Here is a 13,244-nt window from a genome sequence, read left to right as displayed (position 1 = left end):
AAAAGTAGTAATATTAATAGTAATGTTATACTCGGGTACAAAAGCTTGTTATACCTGCTGGCAGCAGCCAGTGCACACAGTAAGTGAGCTGCAGAGAGGATGTGACAGTCAGCCAGCATCATGGCCAGAGCGGCAGAGTAGCAAGAGATCCAGAACACAGACAGTTTAACCTCCCAGCCCTGGCGCACCGTGTCAATGGTGAACCATGCACTGGTGACTCCAGAGTTGAAATGTGCGAACTGTATTTCTGACACCATGCCTTGGAAAGTATTTGCCACGTGGTCTAATGAGCTGCTGGAATAAAAGCCCACATAACTGAAATTTTCTGGGGTGTATCAGAAGGAAAAAGGGGTTCTCAGTCTTCCTGGCAATTCATTGGGATCTATGTTGGTTGGAGGTAGGACCCCAGCTTCTACAAAGCCCTCATCAGATCCTGTTCTGCAGTTGCTTCTCCAGTTTCATGATGAATTGTTACTACTATGATCTGGTTGGCATTATAAAGTTAAGTAAGTCTCAGTGGCAGACCATCCCTACATTCAGTGAGGACCCATTCTAAAGCAAAATGGGGAGCCAGTGAAATAAATCAAGTCAAGATCAAACTAAACTATGCTAACATTTGCTCAGTTAGCAAAGGCATCATGATCAAGAGTATAAATAAATGAATGAAGACAAGTAACTCTCCAACTGAAAAGTATCTTGTGGGCTCAGCCCATATTTTTCAAGCGTGACTGCTCAAAATTAAGACCCCAATCCACAAAAAAAGGCACTGAATCTCCAGTAACTGGAAAGGGGAAGAGAAGAAAAGGATGAGAAGAATATCACAGTACCTTTTCAAGTCAAGCCACCTTGATAAAGCTGTAAGTCTGGATAGGAATTCAGGAATCGATACAGGGAAATGCTAGGCCAGGCTTCTAGCTGCTCTGAAGCTACTGCAGAGAAGGTGCACACTGTGTGCAAGACTGAAGGGCCAGCCATTTAAACACGCCTCTGCTACGTAGCGTGAGCACAGGCTTCTAAAACAAGCCTCCTCAGCATTCTGCCAGTATGTCTTCACATCTGCCAAAATACAAGCTGCCTGCACAATGAGAGAGCGTTGCTTCACATATGGTTTTGACAGATTAAAATACGTGCGATTTTTTTCTCATTTCTTTTTCCTAGGTTTCCCACTTTTGTTGTCACATGGAGACTAGTTCTAGATATTGAACCTATAATACTTGATGGCTTTTAGCTTAGTCATAACTCCCGTTCCCTTTCCAATATGCATCCTTTCTACAACTACCTCCTGAGATCGTAACACGGTGCTTCTAATGAGGAAAAGCCACCTGCGCTGTGTAACACCTGAGCCATTAGTAACTGCCCAGTCTTTGGGGTATTCTTTTTAACAGTATCTGGAGGTACGTGGCCATGAATCAGTTCTGGCAGCATGAGAATGGTCTAGAAAGAAACTAAAAAACTCCCCAATGCAGAGAGCAAAGAAATCTAAATTTATGGGACTGTAGAAAGAGTTCAAGGAAAGAGAGGAGATTCTTGTGGCTGAACAATAAATGAGCTGAGTCCATCAAGAAAGGAGTAACACAGAAGAGACCCGCAAGCCAAAAGGGGTAAGAAAAGGAGCAGAAAATGCTAGAAATAATACACGTTTTATCACTGACCTCATGCGATCAGGGCTTCCCCTTCTCTGCTGTCCCCTAACCCCTAACCCCTAATTATTTGCACAGGGAATACACTGGCATGATTCAATACAAATCTTTAAAGTGCTGATAAACTTTGGATACAGGAGTTAATAGGATTTCATCTACATTTCCTGCAGCTCTTACATAGGTGACCGGATTTTAAGTTTTTGCTATGTTCTGTTTATCGTTATTTATTTTTTAGTTCTGGTTTATGTATGTTTATTAATAAATGATTTCATTAATGAAGTTAATTAGCATGACAATGCTCACTTTAGAAAGAAAATAAATTCAACCTTGGCTTTGAAACGCCTAACATTTTTTATGTAGGAAGTTATAATGCAGCATATCTGGAGTGTTTTCAGTTTCTTTTATTTCCTTTCTCTTTTTCTCTTGATTAGCTACTTGCCAAATATTTGTTTGTTTTAAACTAAATCCAATTTTCTACCTCCTCAGCAGGACTCATGTTTATTTATACTGGTAAGGTACAGTAATTGAGAAGTAGAAAGATACACCCATGACAGAGGTCTACTTGAATCCCTAATTTGTGTTAGATCTGAGAGAGAACAGTCAGTGTAAGTTATGATTGCTGGAAGGTAGTGTTCATCTCTAAGCATATGGAAGCCAGATATTTTAAAACAAACTGCAACAATTGACTTAAATATAGCCCTGTCTGAAGCCAAGCAGAATCATTCCGTTGCCTTCACTGAATTTCAGATCAGCACAGCAGAGCATGTTATAGCTCTAAATCTCATGCTTTTACAAAATACACCTATCACCCACACTTTGTAGATCGGGTACCTGAAGCAGAGAAAAGTTAAATGATTTGACAAAGCTTACTACGAATAACAGCAGCAGAGACAAAAATCAGAAAATAAAGGTGTCTATTCCCTCCCGGAACTTTTCATTGCTGTAGACTACACCAGTCTACTCCCAGTTCTATAGGTGTAAGTATTAGGAGAAATGCTGCCAAGTCTGAGACAAATCACCTTTTACTACAAAGTCCACTAAAGGCAGTGGAAAAAAGATCTATTCATTTTGGTGAGGCCTGGACAGAGCACTAAAGTAAAATCTGGAAACAAAGATGAAACGTCCCAGTCTGCACCAGTTCATGCAAGAGCCAGAGCACAGCCAGAACAGCAGTGAAGGTAAATTGAAATACACAGAAAACCAAGCGGGAAGTGTTAAGGTGAGCCACCAAATGGGCTTAGCAACTACAAGAGAAGTCCAGATTTATAGCAGCTCCCAACTTATCAAAACTATCGCACAGTTGTCAACAGTGAGCTAAAAAGGTGCAAAAGCTGCCTGTCTGTTGAATAGCCATTCCTCTGTCACACTGCTACAACAGCCAAGTGAGTTGCTCATCCCCACATGGGTATTTCCTTCACCTCAGGTGTTTCACACAGAACATTGATGAACAAAATAATTAAATAATACATATTCATTACAAAAGGGCCAGCGTTAAGTCACATTTTTATATTGCATCATGTCTTCAGACTATTTATTTTGCTAAAAATAACTTAAAAATTAACCAGGTCATAGGCAGAGAAAAAAAAATTAAACTCATGCTTTTGGATCCCAGTTTTGAATTCTGTTATCTGCACCCTCTGTATAGACAGTTACAGCTACTATGAAAGTCCCGTGATGGGTATGTAAGCTGACTCCTTACATTGCTTATGCAAAAAAACCAGGAATATAGAAAAGGGACACTGATTATTGGCACTCTGGTAGGTGATATACAGTATAAAATGCAGGTTCACTGACAGATCTGTGTAGGAAATAGACTGGTTCACTTTTAATTGTCTGAGATGAAACCTTCTTCTAGTAAGCCCTTTGTATCTTTTCACTATGAAAAACTTGAAGAGTTGCAATTTATAGAAACTGAAAAAATTAGAATTGTAACATAAAACCACAAATTGTTATGAAAACATATATTTGCCTAAAATTCTAAATACTAAGAAACACATGTAAGCAGTCTTTTGTTTTTAATTTTATAAAAGAAAATAAAAGTCTGAGATCTAGCTGTAGAAATCTATGAAAAGAAACAGAAATCTTTCAAAATGAAAGTTATCTTCACAGTGCTTACAATTGCTTTCTGCCTCTGTCTCTCCCTTTGTTTGGCCCTTTCAGATTCCCGTTTTTCATACTCTTTGCGGTATTCTTCCCTCTTCAGCCTTTCATGCTGATATTCCTCATAGCTGTCATATCTAGGAAACATAACTTAGTCATTAAATCAAGCACCTGCATTTGTGAATGTAAAATTAGTAATACAATTTCTAGAATGCTTCATTATCTCTTGAGAACCAGCTGCAAAGCAAATCAAATGCAGGCGAAACACGCTACCTGGGTCTGCGACTGTACGGTGATCTGGATCGTGATCTTGCACCTAAGGGAGAACTTCTGTATGCTCGGTGTCTACAGTGGCTGGACTCGTAATAGCAACAAGATCTGCAGGAAGAAACACATTCACCTCTGTCATTCAGTTTGAATCTACTTACACCATTTTTTACCTCTTCCCCGAACTTACAATTTCTTCTAAGCTACCAGTGAGATTTTCCAGTGACAGTTTGCGATCTCCTAGTCAACTAAGGGACCTCAAGTGATTTTCCCCCATGCCCTTTTGTAACGTTCCTTATTGAAGCTAACACAGAGCAGAGAGTCAGCCACTGTCAACCTCATCTGATAGGGACCGCAGCTAGATTGGCACCAGGCAGCTCGCAGATAATGGGAAAGGTTAGTTGTGTACATCTCTCACCAATTGCTCTGCTGCAGGCTGACCTGACTGGACTCAGAAAGTGTAAGCTTGGCAAATTTAAAGGATAACGGCAACAAGTGTTTCTGTTGCAACCCCGTAACCTTCAGAGTTAATCAGCTCAGGGGCAATGGAATGAGTTGTACTGGATGAAGTTATTTCTCGGGGTTTTCTATCTTTCCTTTAAGCTGCTTCATGTTTTTGCTGTTTTCCGTCTTACTAACCATGACGATGACACATGAATTTGCTGTACCATACCTTGAAGAGGATCTACTACAGGGCGACCTTGATCTCGATCGGGAATATGGAGAACGGGAACAAGACCTGCGTTGAGGAAAGGACCTTGATCTAGAGCGTGTCCTTTGGGATCTTTGAGAAAATAAGGATTTGGGTGGAGACACTGAATCTCTGCATGGAGAGTTAAAAGAAGAGCAAGAAGGCGATACATCAAATAATGAATAGGCTTGTGTCCCATCCCAAGGGTAGCATAGTTTATCACTTTCATCTTCACTGTCATCAAAGAGACCATCCATTGCTAGTCCTGAATTTATAAACATAGGTAGTTTGGAGAATTGTTCGTTACTGTAATCACTGTCCCTTAGTTCTCTGGTCTTATCTGCTTCTTCATCAAAAACAGCTTGGCTGGGGTGACCAAAATGCTTATTCAGTTCAGCCCGAATTTCCTGGTCTTGGAGCTGTTTTCTGTTATTACCATGGGATCCCTGCTTACTTGTCTGTAAAGTCTCTTTCTTGAAATACTGGTCTTGTTCTAAAGAAGAACAAATCTGACACTGCCACCCAGGTGAAGAATCCTTAAATTCTAGTTGTCTGGAGTCCTGAAGTTCCTGGGATATTTTAATGTGTATTTCCGATTTTGAATTCACAGATTGACAGTAGTCATGGTCACCAAACAGCCGCAAACTGGGCCGTTTTGTCTTTCTTTCCTCATGTCCACTGGACAGTACTGTAGTCTTGCTAAGCTGTGCATACAGCTCAGACTGTTCTGGACCCTTCTTGATTGGGTTATTTCCTTGAGAACTGTAAGACTCACTATAGCGGGGCTTTTTTGAAAGTGGTACAACAGTCTTGCATGATGACTTTGGCTTAGGTGAAGTCCTAAAAGGATTATCCTGGTTGGCTTTATGAGGAGGGGTCGTAGGTGGAGTTAGGCCTAAAGGGAAAAAAAAAGGAGGAACAGAGTATTTTTAAGCACACACACAACATTTATAAAAAGCAGCTCATGTGCTTCTTTGAAAGAAATACAAAGCAAGACCCGTTCTATGTCACTTCAATTTAACACTACTAATATCAGGAATAAGAGTATTTAGGGTGCAAGACACCGAAGGTCTGGTAACAACAGCAACAATACTAACGCACTGCCATTAATCTTCAGCATCGTTTCTGCCCCTCCCCTTCCTCCATGACATCTGCCTCTCTCTCTGTAGATTTTGACAGAAAAGATCAAGAGATAAAAAACAAAAGACTTTTTTGTTAAAAATCAAAAAGACTTTGATATAAAAATCAAAAGTCTGGCACCGTCAAAAACACGAGAAAATTAGCAGACAAAAACCTGAATAAAAGCAAGCCCAAGAAAAATAAATGAGTGCCACCAAAGGAACCTCGGTAGGATGCAGAACTTCAATGCAAGGAAGTACAGCAACCCTACAACTCGACTGCAATGACTTTTTGTCTCCACAGTTCATTAACTTAGTAAACCATTGCTAATGTATGTATTATACATTCTTGTAAGCATAACTAATACATTTTGCCTGAAATGTGTTTCTGCAACTGAAACTCAAGTGAACAATAGGGCAACTGCAACTGTAATGAACCACTGCATTTGGTACTAAGTATTAGCGAGAGTCACGACGCAGGGAGTCAAAACGAAACAGACAGTATTCTAAGATTAACACAAACTACCAGAATTGTTCACTTAACTGCAATAGATTGTATCACTATGGTGAGACAAAATTGCTGGATGGACTACAGCCCATTCCAGCATGGGGAACTGAAGCAGCATCTTCCAATTATTTTTATAAGGTTAGAATATAACTCTTAATACTTTCTGTAGAAATCATAGAATTTCTTTAGACTTTACAAAAGGATAACCCAGGACATCCAGGCACAGTAACAGCAAACATCAGCCACTGTTCAGGAAATAATTACTCTTCAGGAAGGTACTTAGTATGCTACGTTTGAAAAATTTGTTTCCATTCAATTGACCCCAGTGTAATTTATAAGTATATATGCTTAAAAATTAATAAATTAGATGGAGATTAGGGAGCTCTCCTAGATAATCCAGACCTTCCTTAAGCACTCCAGAGCCTGATGCTGCCCCAGATTTCTTCTAGTCCAAGCAATGAGCTTTCCATTACTTCCATAGCAAGAATGAAAAGAGAGGGCAGACACACTTACAGGAAATGTGTATTTCAAACATGACTACAGAGTTTTGTTTTGTATTTTTAACCATGCAACAGAGCTCAGCAGATCAATGCAAATGGAACATGTTTTATAGTGTTTTGCTGTAAAGAACAAAAAGTGTCCATCAATGCATAGTGCTCCCTAAGGAGCATAAATGGAGACTGGGAGTCCCATTGCATTAGCTGCAATGAATTTGTTCCAGAAAAAAAGAAGATAGGAGTACCAAGGCATGAATACTTGACATGAGAGAGAAGCTTGATTTTGTCTGAACGATTGGAAAAAATGGTTATGAGCTACAGGAGGCTATGTGAAAACTTTACCTAATGCCACAAAAGTCAGGGAAACTGAGGCAAAGATAATGATATCTACTCTAGTTACCTCAAATCTGAAAATAATAGTGAAAATGTTTTGCGCAAAGTCATCACTGTTAAACTATTTCTTTTAATTTGTGTCTGCAATTCTTTTCTTCCTTCCCAAAAATTCACTTGAGTCAGCAGTATGTGTTTCACACCTTATCTACCTCCTCCCCAACAAGTATTTTTGAATAGCAAATGAACTTTTGGCAAAATTAAGAGAACAGCCCTCTTCAAATTCTGCGGTAATAATTTCCAGGCTAAAACTTCAGGCTCAGATTCAGCAGAGATGTCAGTAAGCAAAGACTGTTTTCTAGATAAAAAAATTTGTAACTGTCACTTTTACTCTAGAAATTACACAGCCCATGAGAAGCTTTGGTGGTAGTTAGTGATTTTTTGGATGTAGTTGTTACGAAAGAATGTACCAGAAATACAACCACACCACAATAAAAATGCATATTTAAGAATTTCAGGCAAAAAAAACCCCAGAGATAATCCAGTATTCAAAATAAAATACTGTTTCCATTTCCACTTTTTTAAAGCTAGCCCCAGCAGGAAGCAAGCTAAACACTGAGCACAATGATTCCCAGAAGCCTGAGAAGGAGTCCAACAATCTTTAGAGGAGGGGAAAAAAAACCCCTACCAAAAAAACCCCCGTGTAAAAGTACAGACTGAGCTAAATTTACTGGCACTTCTTCTGCTGGCAGAACTGTGCTGGGGACAGCCTAAGAAAGGGCTTCCTCGTGGCATTTTGGCTTTTTTCCTGGTTTTCAGCAGAAGCAGGAAGTGCACAGGCAAGTAGAAACAGATAAAAGTTGGAAAACGTTCATTTAACTTTTGAACAAACCTCCACCGGGGGATGGAGGAGGGAGCAAAGTTTTGAATTCATGTCACCACTGCGGAGTCCACCTTCAGCATGTCCCATGACCAATCTCCAAACCATGAACTTTGAGAAAACCAGTTGGCTGCACACATGCTCATCTTCACACTAATCCCTGGTAATCTTCACTGAGGGCCATGATCCCACATCAACGGCGTTACAGTAATCTATAACCATTGGATTATTTCATACGTGCTGGTTTCTCCACCAATGTGTACATTTTAACGTTGACAGTACAAGGTATATTCTGTGCTCTCTCTTGAACTTAGCAGGTTTTGACAGATTTATGGAAGGACAGATGGCCATTACGGGCTGAAGGCTGACAAGAGGCAGTTCAGAGCATTGTTAACACACTTGCACAAACTCTCAGCAGTGCAGCGCTGTGCAGAATGTAATTCAGACTATAGCTTTTTTATTGCTGCCTATTTTCTTTTGTCAAAAGAGCCTGCTGTGCACAGCAACAAATGGCTGCCATTACCCAGAATGTAATGGGTGTCAGACAAATCACGTAACACAAACAATCAAGAGTATGTAGGTCATATTTCAACAGAGCACAACCTTAGCAATATTTATGATTACTGCATTGAAATGTGCTCTATAATAAACAAGTACCTCTACATCACTCACACTTATGTACTTCTGCACAGCAAATCTGTTAGAAGTGGTACATACTCTGCAATCATTCCCCTTAAACAGTCTTTTTTCTTTTTAAAGTAAAAGCCAAGTATTTTTTCATGACATGCTATAAAACCATTTTCTTTGTAGGGACTTTTCTTTAATTGAATGGCTTCGGTAAATGGTACGTTTGCACTTTGCCTTGCTCTGTCTATATACTAAGAACTCACTCAGTGATCTTCGGTTTCAAAATAGCGTACATCAATTTGCCAGCACTGCTGCCGAAGCAGCACCACACTCCCCATGTCTGTGCAACAAGAGGTGTTTGCATGTGTGCCGTGTCTGCCACCTTGGCTGAGCGACTTCTTTCAAGAGAGAGTGAAACTACTTTTGATACATTCCAGAACTCCACTGAAAAAAAACCAAACCCTTAGTAACTCATTTAGCTCAGCTAGATTGATAAGCAGAAATTAGGGGAGTGCCTTTGCATAAAATGTGACATCTTGACTTTTTAGGACTGATTTGCAATGCTGTTTTACATAGACACAGATCTTTCTAAAACTCTACCGTTACCGTTTGCATTTAAATGTTTGATGACATTTGCTGTGCTTTGAGGGGGCTGAGAATTAGTGCCTTTTGGGGAACGCAGCTCTGGAACATTTCTACATGTACACTGGGCTTTTGAGAGGCATTGAAAATGAATTCTTTTATACCTTTTAAGTTTAGAAATGGATTGTCAAGGGAAACATTATTTAAGGCCACTTAAAACACTGAACACAAGATCAGAGCTCAATTCAGTAAAAGAATCAGAAGAGCTTTTGTGTGGCACAAGATTGCAGAAGCCAGGAAAACATAATAAAATTAAATAGCCATCATATAATAAACAACTACAGGCTTGTTGAGTATTCAGTTTAATCCTGTTGTCAGTGCTGCAGAGAATAAACACAGACGCCTGAAAATATCAAATAATTTACTAGATTGTATTCCCTCTGGACAACTCTGCATCTCACATCTCATTTTATCAGAAATCATTCTGAGGTCAAACAAGTTCTTACATCACAGATTTTAAGTATTAGTTCCGACAACTAAGAGGTAACCCAGATCTAGAGGTGGGCAAATAGCAGGGTATAAGTATCCTCAAGGATGCTCATGAATTCCAAATCATTATTCAAGCTGATCGTGTTCATACAGCCTTTTCTGTCATCTTTTTGGAGAAATCAAATTTTGAACCCAAGAAAGACTGGTGAGGAGTTTTACACTTAGGCAAATTACAGGGATCTATGTGCAAATGAGAGACTTTCTACCAAGTTAGTTGTAGATAAGAGGGTGGAAATAACCTTCCAGTTATTGACTGAGCCTTAAGCGTGTAAACTCACTTCATGCGCTTACATGATGGCTTTGGCTATTTAGGAGTGAAGGTTTAAAAAGACGCCGAGAGAACAGAGCATGCTGAATTTCAAACATTTAGGAGCCATGCCATCTTATTTCTGGCATGTAGAAGTTCAGCAGAAAGTCTAAGACAATCACTGAAGAGCCCTCAATCACCAAGAGAAACAGCCACCTACAGAGGGTGAGTTATCTTCCTAGTGCCTGTGCCTGCAGGTGCCCCCTCAGCCTGACTGGTAACAAAGAGGAAAGAGGTCTTTCAGTGACACAGAAGCATCCCATGTTCCTGGAAGACATTAGAGTCATCCAAGCCCATGGCCTCTTAGCAAGGTGCTGGTAATGCAGCTAGCTGTGGAAGCAAAGGCAGAAGGACCTCTTGCTAGCCTTTTGCACAGAATGAGACTCTCCTTACACAGAAATTTCATCCACTACGTTATCATCACCCAGGACTCCCTCCATATCATGATGTTCTGGTCCATTTTTCGTAGAATAGCACTAGAAATCAGCTGCAGGAGTTGGGATTTTAGATAGCAATGGACTTATCCCTCTATCACAGGGCACTTACTTAAAGTGCATGGCAAAGAGTTGTGTGGCTTGGAAACACTTCCAAATAAATATTTGTTCCTTGTAATTTGACAAATCAATGTTTTGACAGTTTTAGGGAGGACAAAGTTACGTTCACAACTACTAACAAATCCATTGTAAAGCAAGATACAGCATCAGCAAGTGAATGGTTTCAGTTTGACTTTAGATACATGAATCCAAAATGTGAGTGTGACGAAGATTGATGGCTCATGTGGGAAATGCTTTTATTTATTTATTTATTTTCCTGCTCTATAGTTAATTCATCAGTGAGGGAACCAATGTTGTTTTCAGCAGAGAGATCAAGGGAGCTGCTATTTATATTAAAATACTTTGTGCTTCGATAGTGCGAGCAGCACTGCTAATGGTCTTTTCAATTCAGCAGTGAGATCAAGGCAACTCCTATTTAAATTATAATAAATAGTGCTTGTACAGTGCAAGCTGCCCTATATAAGGACAATGAGCAATGTGGTTATCTGGATATAATTTGGAGTTGCCAGGGTCTCACTAAAGAACTCCAAGGTATTATTAATCACTATTGCCACTATTTTTTTCCACTTTTTTTTTTTTTTTTTAATTGAAGCAGGTTCCGATTCTGCCATGATTTACTCACATATGCTGTAAGTTCTTCAGTACTCCAGGTTGTTTCTGTTATGTACCTGCCTGCTTCCAGCACAAACAAACTCATGACACAAGACACTACTACAATACAAATGAGTTAAAAAGACATGCACAACCACTCACGTTGTTATAGATTTATATATATATATATATGAAAATAAAAATAAAATCTACGTGTATGTGAAGGCCGAGATTGATACAGCCGCCAAGTGATGAAATACAATCCCCTGAAACCTCCCCACCAGGCACTGTGAAGACCAGAGCAAGTACAACATAAAGTCCAAGATCCACCATCATGTATGCTGCTTGGTAACAGTGCCCCAACTCCCTGGCCACACATGCTTCACCAACTCTTATTCTTCCTGATTATTATCAGTTTATTTTCTAGCTAGAACTAGATTCTACTTACTTTCAGAAAGAAAAATATCATGATTTCATAGTAGAAGGTTCATGTCCACATATTTGTCCAGTTGTGCTGTTTCACAGCTTCTGATGCATTTTTTAATGCACTGGTTCTCCTGGTTATATTGCCTAAGACAACTACAGAGTTGTTTTGTGTCCTCTGTGCACAGCTGATGGAGTGGAATAAATTTGGTAATACCAAGGCCATTCCTGTTGCCATTATGGAGGCAACACTAGAGGACCATCCAGGGGTCAGACTGACTACCCGTTTCTGTCTAGTCAGCTAATGGGAAGAGCAGGCTGCTGACTTTCTGGCTGGGATAAAACACTGTTCCCTTCAGTGATTTCAATGGCTGCTTGTACCACTCTGCTGTGGTCACCTCATCTACCCCTTTCTGTTGGCAGCACTAAGCACTGACTTACCAGTGTGCTTACAAATGGGCACCCTCACACAGATCTGCTCTCCAGTAATGATAAAAGAGGTTTCTCCGTGCTGCAGGCCTGCTGGCACTGAACAGGATTATCCTGCTGCACAGACTGAATTTTGCCGTGTTTGTTCTGGTTTTTCAAGCAGGTGCATTGGAAGGTGCATCCTTTTGTCATGAGAAGAATTATAAAGATTGCAGGTTTTCAGGGTGTGTCAGAGAAAAGGGTGCATGTTTTAATGCTGAACTAATGAAGAAGTTTCTGAAAAAAGTGAAATGATGGTTGTAGGGAGGTGAAAGTTCAAAGTACATACACTTAAGCATGCCCTTGTGTAAAGCTGCCACTGGGTTTAGGGGCAGCAAGCTGATTTATGGTACTGGAAGACATACTTTGCAATGCCCCCCAAAACACTAGAGATCACATAATTTACAATCCGCTGTTACCCCGAGAGAAACACATGCCAAGTACATCTCTTGTTTTTCAGTATTACACAATGGAGAAAGAAAACAGTCTTGGCAATAGCTCAGGTGGAGCTCAACGTGTGCTCTTGTGCTCAGTTCTGGACACTTCAGGAAAACAGAGGCAAAACAGAGTTCAGAGGAAAGCAATAAACCAGATCTGAGTCTGAAGGAATTGACTTTAGCGGAAAGAAGAGCAGACAAATTAAATGAGTGCAATGGGTGATGCATGAACTAAACCAACACTTGATAAAAAAATCTACAAATCTTTAAAAGGTACAACCACCAGGGATCTGAACGGAGGAGGAGGAGGATAAAGGGAGGTTGTGTGAAATGTGCTAACAGAAGAAATAAAGAGAAAGCAAGAATATAAAACGAACACCAATTTTAAAAATTACCTCTAAGCTATGGAATAGTTTTTCAGTGGTAGAGGAGAAAGCTGTTATTTGTGACATATTAATCTAGAATTGACAAAGCACTGAAACATGCAGTCACGTACAGCCCTAGACCGGCCTGGAGACAGACTAGATGACATAACTTTTCCATCTGTAACATCTATTACACTGTGCTGTGGGGTTTGTCTTTGAAAGATGGTGCTCAGCAGTACACAAATCTGTGGGGAAATGGGGAAGTATAACAGACAAATGGTTTCATTCATATTTTCCCAGAAATTATGCT

The 13,244-nt window shown here is 39.9% G+C and overlaps 1 protein-coding gene across 2 annotated transcripts in view; it reads right to left on the bottom strand.

The window, feature by feature from the left end:
* Positions 1-13,244, bottom strand: part of PPARGC1A (PPARG coactivator 1 alpha) — a 372,842-nt gene that overhangs the window by 12,328 nt on the left and 347,270 nt on the right. For both annotated transcript variants that reach the window (XM_040588281.1, XM_040588291.1), the window contains exons 8-10: positions 4,681-5,593; positions 4,014-4,118; positions 3,757-3,877 (exon numbers count right to left, since the gene is read on the bottom strand). In XM_040588281.1, the coding sequence (XP_040444215.1) occupies positions 3,757-3,877; positions 4,014-4,118; positions 4,681-5,593 (1,139 nt within the window). The remainder of the gene's footprint in view (positions 1-3,756; positions 3,878-4,013; positions 4,119-4,680; positions 5,594-13,244) is intronic.

Source organism: Falco naumanni, chromosome 1 (assembly GCF_017639655.2).
Source record: "Falco naumanni isolate bFalNau1 chromosome 1, bFalNau1.pat, whole genome shotgun sequence".
Lineage (NCBI taxonomy): Eukaryota > Metazoa > Chordata > Aves > Falconiformes > Falconidae > Falco > Falco naumanni.
This window is presented reverse-complemented; position numbering and strand designations above follow the sequence as displayed.